Source organism: Narcine bancroftii, chromosome 4 (genome assembly GCF_036971445.1).
Source record: "Narcine bancroftii isolate sNarBan1 chromosome 4, sNarBan1.hap1, whole genome shotgun sequence".
NCBI lineage: Eukaryota > Metazoa > Chordata > Chondrichthyes > Torpediniformes > Narcinidae > Narcine > Narcine bancroftii.
The window spans coordinates 52,124,939-52,142,474 of NC_091472.1; the positions used below are offsets into that span (position 1 = coordinate 52,124,939).

At 38.6% G+C, this 17,536-nt stretch overlaps 1 protein-coding gene across 1 annotated transcript; it reads right to left on the bottom strand.

Moving 5' to 3' along the window:
- Positions 1–525: 525 nt before the first annotated feature.
- LOC138760227 (uncharacterized) lies at positions 526–17,285 on the bottom strand. Its single transcript, XM_069930562.1, has 3 exons — positions 17,180–17,285; positions 13,309–13,404; positions 526–2,870 (listed from the first exon to the last, which is right to left on the bottom strand). The coding sequence occupies exons 1-3, from the start codon at positions 17,283–17,285 to the stop codon at positions 1,981–1,983; spliced, it is 1,092 nt and encodes a 363-aa protein (XP_069786663.1). The 3' UTR covers positions 526–1,980.
- Between the last annotated feature and the right edge of the window lie 251 nt (positions 17,286–17,536).

Consider the following 17,536-nt stretch of genomic DNA (forward strand, 5'->3'; position numbering starts at 1 on the left):
CTGTTTCATTATCATGGTTTTCTTTTCTTCCCCCCTTTTCCCTGTAGCCTCCAAGGCAGCCAAAATGCATGTGGTTGCGCTGAGGAGTGTGCGCTTTGAATTCGGATCTTGTGTGGCAAAGCATTGGAACGTTCATGGAACTGGTTAAAGTTCCAACAATAATTGTTGCTCTTATACCCAGATTTTCTGAGTATAACCTTGCAAAATACCATGTCAGTCTGGATTTTTTCTACTTTTATGATTGAGGGATATGGGTAAGTTTTAAACTTAAACATGCTTTACTGTAGTGAAAAAAAAAGTGTAATTTAATTTTAAAATGTGTATGTTGTTCTGTAAGTGATTTGGTGCCTGTATCTGTGAAGGTTGGAGTAACAATAAGATTATCAGTACCAGGTCCTTCCAGGCTAGGAAACAGCATATCAGTATTTCACAATTTATGAAACTATGAACAGGAAGGGCAGTAGTTCTTAAATGTCTGATAGGTGCAAGTAGCAGAAATACCATTCTGAACGTTCAAATGTTTTTAATTGCCTTTTATTCAGCTCATCATGTGAAGAATTTGTAAAAGGAGAAAGGAAATATTAATAAAGCAAATCTGAACATCCTAAAATCATCAATTAGAACATTGCAAGAAGTTCCAATTACAATGCATTTAAATAGAATTTTTGCTACCCCCACCCTTCAATTATTGCTAATATTCTGGTACCTGGTGGAACACCAGTTGATATCTGCATCAGCCTCATTTATTACATTTAAATGACATGTTTTTAGCACACCATTACCTGGCATGCAGGATATTGAGTTGTAATAAAGCTTTGCTAAATGGTTGCTTAAACATGGTAGTAGATCAGTATCAATTTCCAACCTTTCACACAGCAAACTATATATCACGAGGAGTCAAAACAGGACAGAGAAAAACAATTTAAAATGAGAAAACCAATAACAGAAAAACAAATCAAAAATAAATTAAATGATCATTTCTATTGCCCATTCACAGCAAATAGAGACGCTTAGTTATTGGCTAAATGATTAATTAATTCAAAGGTTTACCGCACTTATCACCCTCAATTGAACCCACAAGTAATTGCTTGGAAATGGTTGAATCACAGCAATTGTAACAGTTCTTCATTGATTGTGCAGAGCTGATATCATTGTGAATTGGAGGGACACATTGCTTGAAAGATATAATTGCTAATATGTCAATTGTTAATACAGTAATTAATTTTTCATTGTTAATATTTCTTTCTTGACTGAAACAGAGAGACCTACACTTCCTTAAATAGACCACTGTGCACGGATAATGTGATTATAGAGCAATCACATCCATTGAGTGGTAATAACCTAAAAATACTTATCAATTAATCAAAAGTGTACTAAATTGATAAACAGTCAAGAGGTATTTAGCATTGGGCAATGTTCACATTTTTCAGTCATTGGTTGAGTAACGCTACCTTGATGAGGTATCTTTCTGTAACTATATATAATGTAGCTCACCACATTTTCTTGATTAACCTGTTCCAAAAATTTCCTGAACAAAGTGGCCAAGCAAAGGAATTTCCAAGTTGGAAGTGCATTACCAATGAAAATGAAACAGAAACATTACAATTCGTTGAGATTTATAATTGAGCTAAACAGAATGTTTAGATGTTAAAGTTTTTTTTATGTCAATCATGTGGAACTGTTCCTGACCAAAAATGTCCTCTCCTTTTGCCTTATGCTTTCTAATCAGTTACTTTAATCACCACTGCACCAATGATACATCTAAAGATCAATTATTGCTGTGTAAGTTAATGTGTCTACAAGTTAAAGTTAATTGAACAGCTGCGTTGGATTGGTATTTTCATGAGGCAATCCTATGGTTGTAATTACAAGTACATAGTTTTTTTTCCAAGTAGTTTTGCTGTAACTTCATTAAAAGGTCATCAGTGGTTGCCCATTTAATTCTGTGAAGGTCTTTCCATGAAGTCGGCACAATTGCAATCAATTCACTACATGCCTTTTTGATAATACAGTATTTTGGGTTTTTTTGCCATAATTCTTTCTTCTTTCTTTCTTTCTTTGGCTTGGCTTTGAGGACGAAGATTTATGGAGGGGTATGTCCACGTCTGCTGCAGGCTCGTTGGTGACTGACAAGTCCGATGCGGGACAGGCAGGCACGGTTGCAAGGGAAAATTGGTTGGTTCGGGTTGGGTGTTGGGTTTTTCTTCCTTTGTCTTTTGTCAGTGAGGTGGGTTCTGCGGTCTTCTTCAAAGGAGGTTGCTGCCCGCCGAACTGTGAGGCGCAAGATGCACGGTTGGAGGCAATATCAGCCCACTGGTGGTGTTCAATGTGGCAAGCACCAAGAGATTTCTTTAAGCAGTCCTTGTACCTCTTCCTTGGTGCACCTCTTTCTCGGTGGCCAGTGGAGAGTTCACCATATAACACGATCTTGGGAAGGCGATGGTCCTCCATTCTGGAGACGTGATCCACCCAGCGCAGTTGGGTCTTCAGCAGCGTGGATTCGATGCTTGAGGACTCTGCCAGCTCGAGTACTTCGATGTTGTCACTCCAATGAATGTTGAGGATGGAGCGGAGACAGTGCTGATGGAAGCGTTCTAGGAGCCGTAGGTGATGCCGGTAGAGGACCCATGATTCGGAGCCGAACAGGAGTGTGGGTATGATAACGGCTCTGTACACGCTGATGTTTGTGTGTTTCTTCAGGTGGTTGTTTTTCCAGACTCTTTTGTGTAGTCTTCCAAAGGCACTATTTGCCTTGGCGAGTCTGTTGTCGATCCTTGCATCAGATGAAATGAAATTATTGACAGGACAACCATAAGTGGTCTGTTTCTTAGCAATCAAATAATTTTTTGGTAGATTCCGCTGCTGATAAACTGAAATAATAATAAATGAAGAAATAACAGAACAAATTAGTTATCAATAAATGGAAAATTCTAAATGCAACATTTCAGTGTAGATGCTTATCACCTTTACAGATATTGACTGATCAGCATTTTGAATTCTGCTTCAAGTAATCTAATTGAGTTATTTTAAAGTACTTTTTCATGAAGCTGGTGGAAGTCGAGAATTTACTCTTCAAATGTTTGTAAGTGTGAGGTAGATTGTACTTTTTAACAGTAATATGAGAATACTTATGTTAGGATATCAATGAATTGGAAGTTAAGTTGGGCAAGGGCAGTGTGGATACAGCACAACAATGTTTTAATTTGAAGGTTCGCAAACATTTCTTAATGTGCATCTCCCTCGAGATTAATCAGTTACCATTGTGCCCTGACCAGTGTGTTATGTATTTGAACTTGAAGGCTAGATTTTATTTATTGTGACATTGTTAATTCTAAAACTCCCTGTTCTTTCTACCAGTTACCGTTAAGAACAGAGTGATTCATCATTTTTTTCAGGACCTAGCTAGTTTAAAACAAATGAGTGCTGAAACTCTTTATTAATTCCATTGCTATCCTACAATTCCCAAACTTTCTAAAGAACTACCAACTACATCTAATCATATTTGGATCTCATTCCAAAGCAACTAGTAATAATAAGAATTACAACTTGTACTAGTGGGCGGCAAGGTTAAAGTAGTGGTTAGCACAACACCTATCTATTACAGTGCCAGCTACCTGGGTTTGAATATGGCGCTGTCTGTAAGGAGTCTGTACTTTCTCCTAGTATCTGCATGGGTTTCCTCCAGGTGCCTTGGTTTCTTCCCACCCTCCAAAATGTACGAGGTGTAGCTTAATTGGAATATTTGGGTGGTGCAGGCTCGTGGACTGGAAGGACCTATTGTATGTCTAAATTTAAAACATCAAAAATAAATTAAAAATTTGAAAATGAAGCTGTGAAACATCATGAAAACAGTTAAAGCTAAAAGTCATATGATGTCTTTATGCTTTCAATATTAATATGCTTTCATTTAAAACTTTAGTGAATCACTTCAGCTATTGCTGTATTTAATTGTAAACTGTAATCCCTGCACCATTATTTGTCGATAAACATGTAAAGATATGAAACTATTTTACAGAGAAAATGCAGTGTCTGATTTTGTTTATTTGGTGTGTATACTGATATTCTATTTTGAGCTGGATGAAAAATGCAATTTTGCCTCTTTTCATTTTTGATTACATTCATTTTCGAGTGCTGTTGATAAAGTTAAGAGGAAGATTTGTAATTTGGGTGCATTGGCAATAACTCAAGTCCAACATTAAATAGCAGACCAAAGCCAATCCTCCTGCAGAATATGTACAAAGAATATGGTTGGAGGATGGCCAACACTGGGAATAAAATGTTTCAGGATATTTGAGATTCTGGAAGGGTAGACAAAAAGGAGAGATGAGGTAGTGGAGTGGAGAGCAGCAAGTGCCTTGGAGTTCACTTAACTAGTGACCTCTCATTGACAGAGCATCTCCTCACTTGTCAGGAAGGCACAACAGTGATTGTGCTTCCTGGGAAGACTGAACTGGACAAGGCTACTGGCCAGCATTATGCCAACCTTTTACAGGAGCTCTATCGAGAGTGTCCTGGCCAACTGCATCACAGTGTGGAATGGTTGCTGCAGAGAAATAGATCAGAGCTCCATCCACAGGATTATAAGAACAATAGAGAGGATTACTGGAGTCTTCCTTCCACCCAATGACATGATCTACAAGGATCATTGTCTGAAAAGGGCACACAAAATCACAGCATCTTTCAGCTGCTCCCATTGGGACAGAGATACAGGATCATCAGATCCAAAACCATCAGACTGAGCTTCTTCCCATGCACAGTGAGTCTGCTGAATGACCAAGGCAACTGCTCACACTAACCATCCAAAACACTCATATTTATGAAATAATATTTATTTATATGAATACTTGACTGACATATGTATTGTCTGTTTATGTGTGTATCATATCTGATTGTGTGTCTGCATGTTTAACACCAACGACCAGAGAAAACTTTTGTCGAGTTGTACTTGTGCAATCATATGTCAGTACACTTGGTTTGATAAGAATGATTTCAAAACTAATTTTGACTTGGAAGATTATTGTACTGTACAACTCTGAATATCCAAAATGGTCAGGACTGGGACTATTTCAGATAAATAATATTTTTAGATAACTGGTAATTTAAAATAAAATAGCCCATTCGCAACAGAAAATCACTTGTAACAGTGTTTAAGCAACAACAAACAACAAGGGAAGGCTTTAAGGGTTTATTTGGAAAAAATAATGTGGAAATTTGATTTGGGAGGTTTGCAGTGCCCCAATTTTATGAATTATTATAAAGCAGCACAATTGTATTTTATTAATGTAATGTATGACGTGAATAAAATACCAGTTTGGTAAGTATGGAATTTAGTAAAGCAGGGGAAACAAACCCACAAGCTTTTCTTTATAAATGGAATTCAAAATTGTTAACAGTGAATAGAGAAACTTTTATATTGAAACATTCATTTGAGGTTTGCAATAAGATTGATAAAGCTATTGGAGGAGGAGGTTTGATGTCAAGAAGAACACCCTTATTTCAAAATAGGCTTATTTCATTTTCTGTAAGAAATCAATTTCTAAAGATCTGGCAATGTCATGGTATTAAGAAGACTGGGGATTGTTCTGAAGTGGGGAAATTTATTACATTTAGCAGAATAAAGGAAACGTTTAAGGTACCTGAGTGGACCAGATTTTGTTATTATCAGGTTATGAAATTCTTACATGAAAATTTTGGTCAAGATCTGTTATTGGCAACAGGGACACAAGTGAAGTCATTGTTGTATAATGGTGATATAAAGAAATTTATTTCAGTAATGTATAGGTTGTTACAAAAAATGTTCAGAAAGTAGGGGTAAGACAAAGATGGTAAGTAGATTTGAATAAGCAAGTGGATGAGTGCAATTGGATTGAGTTGTGTAGAGAAAGTATGTGAAGCACAATAAATGTGAGTTATAGGTTGGTACAATATTATTTTATTCATCAGTTATATTTGACACCACAAAAGCTAAATAAATTGAATCAGACTTTCTCAGTCAACAGGAATTTGGTACTTTTTTGTATTCTACTTTCAGTGTCCTAAGATTAAATCTTTTTGGTTGGAAATAGGTAATTTATTAGATCAAATAATGGGGTCAAACTACCACAGGATCAAATGTTATCTTTACTGGGTGATATTAGAGGGGTTAAACCCAAATTAAAGTTAAAATTGAATATTGTAGTATGCGCGCTACCACGGAATGTGGAAAGAAGACACACACACACACACACACACACACACACACACACACACACACACACACACACACACACACACACACACACGAAGAATTGAAGTCGAAGACTGATTTATTGCACTGGCAGCTCTGCTTATATCCACTCCTCGCTGCTGATGTCAGGAGTAACGTCATGACAACGCTAATCTCTGACTGGGTGGTGGTCCCGCTGTTGCTTGCTGTTTCCTGTCATGCGGGTTGTCATCTGGGACAAAGGTCATTGGCCTCTGTGGAGCCTGCACGGTCGCTACGTTCATCAGCCATTTTGTGTACCGGGTCATGTCCCCAGTTAGCGGACTGCTACACGACCTCCAAGAAACGACGATCGAAGCACGGTTCACCGCTTTTGGTGGCCTATCTCTGTGACGCACGGGCTGCAAGGAGACCGGTTGGTCTAAGAGGCATTTAGAAGTTTCATGGTAGAGATTCAATCGTGGAATCTGCTTTGGTGTTTTTAAGCTGTGAAACTACTGGCCATTTGGAGTGTGTGTCCACCGGTATTAGGAAAGTCTCACCCATGAGTGGTCCAGTGATGTCTACATGAATCTGATGCCAGGGTTTGGATGGTCATTTCCATGGGTTAGCTTCGGCTTGCAGCATTTTTGACTGCATTGACTAACATACTTTGCATTCTCTTACTGTTGTTTCAATGTCTCTGTCTAAGGAGGGCCACCAGACATGCATCCAGGCCAGTGCCTTCATTTGTACCATTTCTGGATGGTTGTGGTGTAGTCCTGATAACATGGAAGTTTGCCATTTGGCAGGAATAATTGTACGGGTACCCCATAGTAAACATCCTTTTTCGACTGATAGTTCATGGCGGCGTGTGTGGTAAGGTTTTAGATCTTCTGGAATGACATCAGATTCGGGCCACCCATTAAGGGTGAAGTATAGGATCTTGCTTAATGTTGCCTCTTTTCAGGTTTCCTTTGCGATCATCTAGGCTGTAACGGGCAGTTGTTGAAGCTGTTCTTGGTTGACGCGGCTGCCTCTGCTGTTCATTTAATAATTTCTTCTCATTGTTCTGTCTCGGGTAGCGGCATGCATGATAAGGCATCTGCATGGCTGTTAAGTATTCCTGGTTTATGTTTTATTTCATAGTTATACGCCGCTAGTAGTGTGGCCCATCTTTGAACTCTGGCCACAGCTAATACTGGTATACCTTTGTGTGGCCCCAGGATTAAACTAAGAGGCTTGTTGTCTGTGATCAGGGTGAATTTTTTTCCATAAAGATATTGGCGGAATTGTTTTACACCAAAAATTATTGCCAATCCTTCTTTTTCTAGATGAGCATAATTGTGTTTGCTGGTGGTTAATGTTCGTGAAGCAAACACTACTGGTTGCTCACCTTTCTCTGTGATTTGAGATAGTACCGCTCCTAGGGAAGCATCCACGGCTAGTGTAACTTCTTTACTAGTGTCGTAGTGGATCAGCACCTTATTTGTTGACATTAGTATTTCCTTTAGTTGATCCACCATGTTTGATCTTTCTTGAGTAATTTGTTCAGTGGCCTGCGTAGTGTATTAGGGATATGTTTTCTGTAGTGATTAACAAGTCCTAGGAAGGACTGTAATTCCGATTTGTTGGTTGAGTTTGGGGCCTTGCGAACGGCTTCTGTTCCTGCTGGATTAATTTGCACTCCTTCATTGTCGATTGTAAACCAAAGATATGTTATTGAGGGGCACATGAGACACATTTGTCCTTTTGTAATTGTATATTAGCTTGTGGTAGTCTGGTTCAAACTTTTTCAAGGTTTTGTAAGTGTTCACTGTTGTTTCACCCAACTGAGAGTCCATGTAGTCATTTGTCCATTGTTGCTTGAAAAATTGCAGGTGCTGCAGATATTCCATAAGTCATGTATGTATAGATGAATAGTATTAATTATCACATATTCCCTTGATATTTTTTGTCCAATCCTATTTGTTGATAGGTTTGTGACAAATCTAGTTTTGTGAATATTTACTCTCCATTTCATGCTTGGAACAATTCTTCTGCCTTGGGTATGAGGTGTTCATGTATTTTGAGTGATGGATTAATGCTGATTTTGTCATCGCTGCACATGCAAATTTCACCGTTTGCTTTTCATACGGGTATGATGGGCGCTGCACAATCGCTGTATTGTATTGGTTCTAATATGCCTTCATGTTTTAGTCTGTTTAATTCAGCCTCAATTTTCCCTTTCATAGCAAATGGGACTGTTCTGTCTTTGAAGAATTTTGGTTCTGCATTATCTTTTAATCGCAGATTGGCTTGAACACCTTTGACTTTCTCCAATTCTTGTTGGAAAACCAGTAGGTGGTTGTTGAGGATTTGGTCGAGTTCTGGCTGGGAGGTATCTGCGTGCTTTACATTTAGTATTGAACCGATTTTCAGCCAGTCTAGGGGAATGTGTTGTAGCCAGTTTCTTCCGAAGTGTGCTGGTCCCTGGGTATCTATGACGTAGAGAGAGAATGTTGTTGGTTGCTGTTGTTTGTATGGTACTTGGATTGTACATTTTCCAAACACTTTGATTCTGTCTCCTGTAACAGATCTTAGAGATATTTCAGTTGTTTTTAACCAGGTGGTGTGGTAGCAAGCATTCCTTTACATGTAACGGCATTAGCGACACCTCTGCCCCTGTGACTAACTCCATCTTTGGAGGTGTCCATTTATTTTTAGCTGCATAAAGATTGCTGTGTTTCCTCCATTTATTCCTCAGATGTGTAATATCTCAGGAGTTGAAATTTCAGGAGCTTGAAGGTCAGCTATTGGGCTGTTATCATCATCGTTGCTAGGTTGCCTCTCTCTCTCTCTCTGCAATTATTTTGACTTTAGCTGCTATTTATTTGCAGGCCACCTGGACTTTAGAAGTGGACATGTAACTTTGATATGTCCTTCTGTTTTGCAATGGTTGTATTTTAAATTCTTGAAGAAACCACTTTCTGGTCAGTGTTTGTATTTCTCACAATGGAAGCATTGTTGGTGGGAAGTCTTCCTAACCAGTAGGTCTGGTTGATCCACATCCAAGTTTTTATCTGCTATTTCAGAGCTGCAGGCAGCCCTGTATGCAATCTGTTAATGTAACGTCTTCATCCATTGCTAATAAATTTTGCCTTGCTTGGCGGTTTCCCAGTCCCATCACTAATCTGTCTCGCAGTGCCTGATTTTAGAAACTGCTCGAAATGACAGTGCTCCACCAGTTTGCATAATGATGCCAAGAATTCACTTACTGTTTATCCTGATCCTGGTGTCCTTTTATAGAATAATTTCCTTTCTGTGATAACTGATGGTTTGGGGCTTAAATGGTTCCTTAGAGCTGTGCATAATTCATTGAATGTCTTCATCCCTGGATCCTCCGGGTACATCAAGGTCTTAAGGAGGTTGAATGTTTTGCTACCCATTATACTGAGGAAGAGGGCACATTTGCGGTTTTCGTGACCTTCCACAATATTGTGGGATACACAGTAGCAGTTAAATCATTCTATGTAGTTACCCCAACTTTTTTTTGCTTCATTGAATTTCCCTGAACTTTTCCTCTGCCATCTTGGTGCACTTTCACCTTGATCTTTTGGTGGAAGTTTGTTGGGGTTGTTAGATAGTCATTTTCTAAAATTCTTCTTTTGTTTTCTTTCTCACAGTTGGTGCATGGAATATGTGTAGGGTTCATTTTGTTCCTCATTTCCACTGTTGTGTATGCACCCACACAATTAAGACTCAGAGATGTGATGCTTTCTCATCCACTGGCCATCATGTCAGAGGTGCACCAAAGAAGAGGTACAAGGACTGCCTAAAGATATCTCTTGGTGCCTGTCACATTGACCACCGCCAGTGGGCTGATATCGCCTCAAACCGTGCATCTTGGCACCTCACAGTTCGGCAGGCAGTAACCTCCTTTGAAGAAGACCACAGAGCCCACCTCACTGACAAAAGACAAAGGAGGAAAAACCCAACACCCAACCCCAACCAACCAATTTTCCCCTGCAACCGCTGCAACCGTGTCTGCCTGTCCCGCATCGGACTTGTCAGCCACAAACAGGCCTGCAGCTGATGTGGACATTTACCCTCTCCATAAATCTTCGCCCAAAGTTCCTCAACATGGTTATCCAACTGCACGAAAACCAACAAGGTCGGGTCAGATACAGCAATGAGCTCTCTGAACCCTTCTCCATTAACAATGGCGTGAAGCAAGGCTGTGTTCTCGCACCAACCCTCTTTTCAATCTTCTTCAGCATGATGCTGAACCAAGCCATGAAAGACCTCAACAATGAAGACGCTGTTTACATCCGGTACTGCACGGATGGCAGTCTCTTCAATCTGAGGCGCCTGCAAGCTCACACCAAGACACAAGAGAAACTTGTCCATGAACTACTCTTTGCAGATGATGCCGCTTTAGTTGCCCATTCAGAGCCAGCTCTTCAGCGCTTGACGTCCTGTTTTGCGGAAACTGCCAAAATGTTTGGCCTGGAAGTCAGCCTGAAGAAAACTGAGGTCCTCCATCAGCCAGCTCCCCACCATGACTACCAGCCCCCCCACATCTCCATCGGGCACACAAAACTCAAAACGGTCAACCAGTTTACCTATCTCGGCTGCACCATTTCATCAGATGCAAGGATCGACAACGAGATAGACAACAGACTCGCCAAGGCAAATAGCGCCTTTGGAAGACTACACAAAAGAGTCTGGAAAAACAACCAACTGAAAAACCTCACAAAGATAAGCGTATACAGAGCCGTTGTCACTCCTGTTTGGCTGTTCGGCTCCAAATCATGGGTCCTCTACCGCCATCACCTACGGCTCCTAGAACGCTTCCACCAGCGTTGTGTCTGCTCCATCCTCAACATTCATTGGAGCGCCTTCATCCCTAACGTCGAAGTACGAGATGACAGAGGCCGACAGCATCGAGTCCACGCTGCTGAAGATCCAGCTGCGCTGGGTGGGTCACATCTCCAGAATGGAGGATCATCGCCTTCCCAAGATCGTGTTATATGGCGAGCTCTCCACTGGCCACCGTGACAGAGGTGCACCAAAGAAGAGGTACAAGGACTGCCTAAAGAAATCTCTTGGTGCCTGCCACATTGACCACCGCCAGTGGGCTGATATCACCTCAAACCGTGCATCTTGGCGCCTCACAGTTCGGCAGGCAGCAACCTCCTTTGAAGAAGACCACAGAGCCCACCTCACTGACAAAAGACAAAGGAAGAAAAACCCAACACCCAACCCCAACCAACCAATTTTCCCCTGCAACCGCTGCAACTGTGTCTGCCTGTACCGCATTGGACTTGTCAGCCACAAACAAGCCTGCAGCTGACGTGGACATTTACCCCCTCCATAAATCTTCGTCCGCGAAGCCAAGCCAAAGAAGAAATCTTGGTCCGCGAAGCCAAGCCAAAGAAGAAAACTTCTATTGGACTAACATGGCTACTGACACACAGGGTTATACATGGAAGGGTGACACCATGATGTGGGCATCATGACATGGGCATCATGATGTGGGCATCATGACATGGGCATCATGATGTCCAGCAGAGGGTTGACTTATACCCAACAATATGGGTTGCCTTGAAAGAATACTTAAGAGGTCAAAATAAAAGTTAAACTTTTAAAATTAAAAAGGAATATGCAAGAGATGTATAAAATTTTGAAAAAAAAAGATATAGCTAATTTAGAAAAATGGCCTCCAAATGAGTTGGTCTGAAGAAAAGCATAGATTACTTATTAATAAGAAAAACTTGAACATAATACATTACAAACATATAGAATGGAAAAAATGATAACAAGAACTAATTGGGTGAAAGAGCTCATAAAGGACTTTCCTGGCAGTTGAAAGCAGGTTTAAAGAGTGATAAATGTGATTTAAAAAATGTGACTAGTTAAAACCTCAAGAAATTAATGAAGCTTTTAGACAATTTTAATCCAAATTATATCAATCAGAATCTCAGAAATGTTAATAAAATAGCAGAACTTTAATCATAAATAAGACTTCCAAGCTTAGATTTGGAAAATCAGATAAAACATAATTATCCCTTTACTCAGAAAGAGGTCAGGAAAGCACTGAGTTCATTGCAAAGCAATAAATCTCCAGGAGGAGATGGTTTCCCTCCTGAATTTTATAAAGAATGTAAAGATTTGTTGATTCCTCTATTTATGGAGGTGTTAGATCAGGCATCTGAAACACATATTCTCTTGGGAAAATGTTCAATGAAAATTATCACTGTGATACCAAAAAAATAGAGATCTGTTGAAACTATTATCTTATAGACCTATTAAATTATTAATTTCAGATTATAAGATCATTGCCAAATTCTTGGCAAATATTTTGCCAAAATTGATTAATATGGACCAAACAGACTTTGTGAAAAAGAGACAATCGGTTGATAATGTAAGCAGGTTGATCAGTAGAATTCATTTGGCAAGTATGGTCAAAAATTTTAAATAAATGATTTTTAAAATGGATTGGTTTTGGGAGGTGGATTCATTGCTCCTTTGTGAAGTTCAGCATTAGTCCAGCAATTCTGGTTGCTTCCTTACATCAGCCATTCTCAACAGGGTCTCTATGCATTTCTCCCCAAATCCTCCCCCTCCCCCCACTCCCCCAGGTGCAACAGCACATTTAAGTAAAAGCCTTGTTTTTTTTGTTTTCAGGTAACATAATTTTTTTTAATGTAGTTACAGAAGAAACTGACTGCTTCACAAGGAAGTGAGGTGGGGCCATAAACTTTGAGCAGAGTCCCAAGGGTCCCATAGCCAAAAAAGGTGGAAAATAGTTGCTTTGCACTATATTCTCAACTCAAAGCAAATCGCACTGTTTTGTGTTAGTGGCTTAAATTGTTGAGAACCTGAATGAGAGTGCTAAAACTTATTAATATTTGAAAAGCTATTGAGTTGGAAGAATTTTATTCCACCTCTGGACAAATTTGTACAACTAAGGGAATAGCATTTTCCCATTTTAACTATTGTAACTGTTTGTATATGAAAGATATGACTTTGTAATTATTCAAATATATAGAAAGTACTGCAATAATGTAGTGTGAAGTGTGTCTGAAAAACCTTTTCCAGTCATTTTAAATGAATTGAACTAATGGCCTGAGCATACTTACTTAAAAATTCAGCATGGATACAAAATGCTTTGAAACAATCCAAAATGATTTCAACCCTGGCATTTTGTCTACTTAGGCCCCAGATCTGTGTAATGCCTTTTTACATTTCATCAGACACTTGAACAGTATAATGCACTGTAGACTAGATGCAAAAGAAAGAAAGGTAGTTAAAATCTTGTATGCACAATGGTAACATTGACTGAATTATGCTTCAGGGGTTGAGAAGCTGTAAGAATCCTTATTAAAATCTGAATTATCATATCAGTAACTCAAAAATGTGAAATATTCACCAACCCAGGTAAAAGTGTCTTCATAAAATGTTTGATTCTCACAGATCCCTCATGAATGGGTTGATGTACCTTTTTTCTCACACTGCATGTTATAAATAAAAGATCCCATTAAGTCTCTCAAGAACAAAATCTGTCTTTTTCAATTTCTAAAACATGTCTGATGATGTCATATATGATTCATTGAACTAACTTTGTGTTGGAAAATACATGAAATTGCAGTTTTAAGGCAATTTTTACCATTAAAGAGCAAGAGAGCACACTGAAGCTGCTTTACCTTCTGTTACAGGAAGATTGTTGTTTCTGCATGCTATGTTGCCATGGTGATAATTACAGTTTGGATCTTTATTGTACAAGTTGAAAAAGGTTCTTTATATGCTGTTGGGAAATTGCCCCTCAATCATACACAATTGTTTGAATTTCACTTCTTGCACTTATCTGTTTAATGACTTATTAAAAACTTACTTTAAAACAAACTCAATTGATGAAATAATATGCAGAGATCATGATAAAATGTAATCAATGTGATTAATAAAGCAACATTTTTAACTGAGAATTCATCAACAGCTTATAACTATTAAGGGTTTCTGGTATTGTCTTAAGTTTTCTTTATGCCTAGAATTTTCAACGTCTGCATGTTTTCACTGTTGGCCATTGTGATTAGCTTTGGCAAATGTGCTAGTGGTTTAGAGAAGTGAGATGAAGGGAAGTTTTGTTTCTCAGGGATTTCTTTTATATCTTTGTACTCAGCAAAGAAATCTTGGACTCTTAAATTATATATAGCAGCATAATAGTGGTTCACACTTATTAACATAATACGAGCATTTCATTTGAAGTATCTAGTTGGTGGATTACTGCGGTGGTGACTAAACAAGTGCTACTTATTAGAAAAAATGGGAAGTGTTGTTCTTATACAAAGCTGGACATAATTGACACACTTAACTGTTTATTGAGGAGAAAAGGTAGTGTAACACTTTGGAACTTAAAATGAATTCGAGTTGGAGATTCCTCAGTAGTGCTCTGCATGTGGCACAGTGACTATATCTGAAGCACAGTAGAAAATTCTTAGAGCAAAGTTATGAATTAGCACCTTTTCAGCCAACAAGGTATACATTGTTACTTGATCAGAGGATTGAACAATTGAGATTATGCTAACAACACCTTTCCTCACCATTCGTTTGGATGTTCCAATAAATGTTAATGTATGGTCATTTATGTTTGGAACCACAAGAGTTGATTAAATGAATATTTATCATCTGTAATGGAAGCTAAAGCTTGAAACAAAATGAATAGTGATGTAACTTCAATTACAAAATGGGAAATGGTGGCTGACTTCAAGCACATAAAGTTGGATTAATCCCCAGGGCCTGACCAAGGGATGTTGTGGGAAGTAGAGAGAAAAAAAAATTGCACATGGCCTGACAGAGATCTTTGTAATTATCACTAGTTGCAGATGAAGTACCATGAGACTGAAGTGTGTTTAATTTTGTATCTTTATTTAAGAAAGGTATTAAGGATAAGCCACCAAACAACAGACCAAAGAGCCAAATATCAGAGGTGGAAAAATTGCTTCATGCAAAACATCTGCCAACATTTTGAAAAGGGATAGATGATCAACAGTACTCAGCATAGCTTGTGCATGAAAAAGTATGATTCACAAATTTGAGAATAAGTCATGACACATGACTGGGGAAAATTTAAAAGATAATCGCAAACTAATCCAAATGTGTCCATATAATGCCCAAAGTCAACCATGATCCACACTGAAGATTTTTTAAAGTCCTGCTGGTTTATCATGGGGGTTTGAATGACCTTCTCCAATTGACTATGATTTCACTATTGAAGCTGATTAGTACGAATATGTACAGCTCACTGAGTGCACACATTTTCCCTTCCCACACATTCAAGGGCAACCTGGCATATTCTTTTCTTTTCAGTCACACGGTAAAGATACATTTTGAAATACGCAAAATGATTTTGGCATTGAAACTACATCAGTGGGCTCTGCTTACAATTTGTCCAGTTGCAAATCTCTGCTTGAAAAGCAATGACACACAATCAATGCAGATGTAATTATAGAAACTATCCAAAAACTAAATTAGCACAAATTTCAGAGAAAGAAATCTGCCTTTAACATCTGAAGATTTGTTGGAATGATTAAAATTGTACTTGGATGAAATGTCGCTTTTTTTTACTGGAACAGCGATGACAATAAATCTAGGGGCTTTAAGGGATTTCTGAATGACAATCTGCTTTCATGGTTTGTAAATAACCTTGGGATGCAAAACCTCAAGATTATCTCTTAAAGAATGAGAAGTATAATTTCAAGAATTCACTTTGTATTGAGTTAATATAATGCTGTTGGTAAAATGTAATCACATGGAATTTGATGCAATTCTATAAAGAATATTACAAGAACAAGGCAAAAGATGAGTAATAACATTGAGAAGAAAACTCTTTGTATTGGTGCATAGATAATTATTGAACGAGTTTGCTGTGCCATAATTTTGAATATTCAACTTGGAGCAATAGTCCCCTCATCCCAGGAAAGAATCAAGGTACTGAACCTTCTGGCTTCATCCTTAAACAGGATCCCAAAATTAAATGCTATGCAGCTTCATCTAAGTCAAGCACTCCATTATATTTCTTTTAACATACATTTAATGTTTTGTGTGATGCCACAAAATATTGGACCAGAAGAAAGTGATTCAGCCCACTGAATATGCTCCGCCATTCCATCATAAGCTGACCGATTCTCCCATTGAGCCCCTCTCCCTGCCTTCTCTCAATATACATATGTAGACAAGTACAATGTACATATATATCAAAATCATTACATACTGCAGCCAAATACATTTAAAAAGAAACCACTTCAATCAAATAGTTGTATGGAGAAAGATGATGAATATAAAGGATAGATACATAATAACTACTCACCGTAACAGTACTCCAAGGTCTCTATAATGCAGACAGATGGTTTTGTAACGACTAAGCTAATATGTATGAAGACTTGTTTCCATTTTCTAAAGTGATTTGCTGTGTTTCTGTATTATGTTGTGGTCACTTTAAGAATCACAAGATGTCAGTAACAGGAAGTTATGTTGCCAGTAAGCAGGAAGTAAGCCAGCATGGCTCAGTCATTTTCATTGTTTCTGAACTAATCCAGGGACATCTGCAAATATATTATGCTGTTGATGTATTGTTTGTTTTATATTGCCATCTACAATCACAGATCATTATTTTTTGGGAAAATGTTCCAATCTGTGAAATTTGATGTGAGAAATCTATTGAGTTACTGTTGCTAAGAACTACACTGTTACTAGGCCTTTGGAAGTTACAATAAATACATGAAACCTGTAACAGTAAAATATCAAGGGGACTTAATTCATGCTAAAGTTTGAGTTACATTGTGCTTATTTGTACATATTAAAACCAAGCAGAGTGTGATTGTTTTATTTGCATGTTTTAGTTTTACGTTTCCTTGCAACGTCAATAAACCTGTGGACAAGCGGTCAACTGTCTTCAGAGTCTTGATGTTAGGAAAGTGTTTATCTGACTGCCAAGTTATACACAGCACATATTACCGAGGGCAGCACTGTGAAACCATGGCTTTGTAACGGGTAAGATAACGCAGTGTAAACTGGAAGATAATAATAACAATGTCGTCACACGCAGCCAGTGGATGACCATCAGAACAGTGTCTTATCAGAGATGCACCACCAGATTGTGCTATGGCGGAGGAAGCATCTTCATTGAAGACACGCTCCCGCGTTTCAGGTTCCTCAGTACGATCAAGTGCATCATCAAATGGATCCGCTGCAGCCAAGGCGAGAGCGAGAGCAGAAACAGCAAAAGCACATCTTTCCTATGCTGAAGAGGAAATTAACCTAAAGTTAGAAAAAGCTAAGTTGAAAGCATCTATGGAAACGCTCAATTCTAAG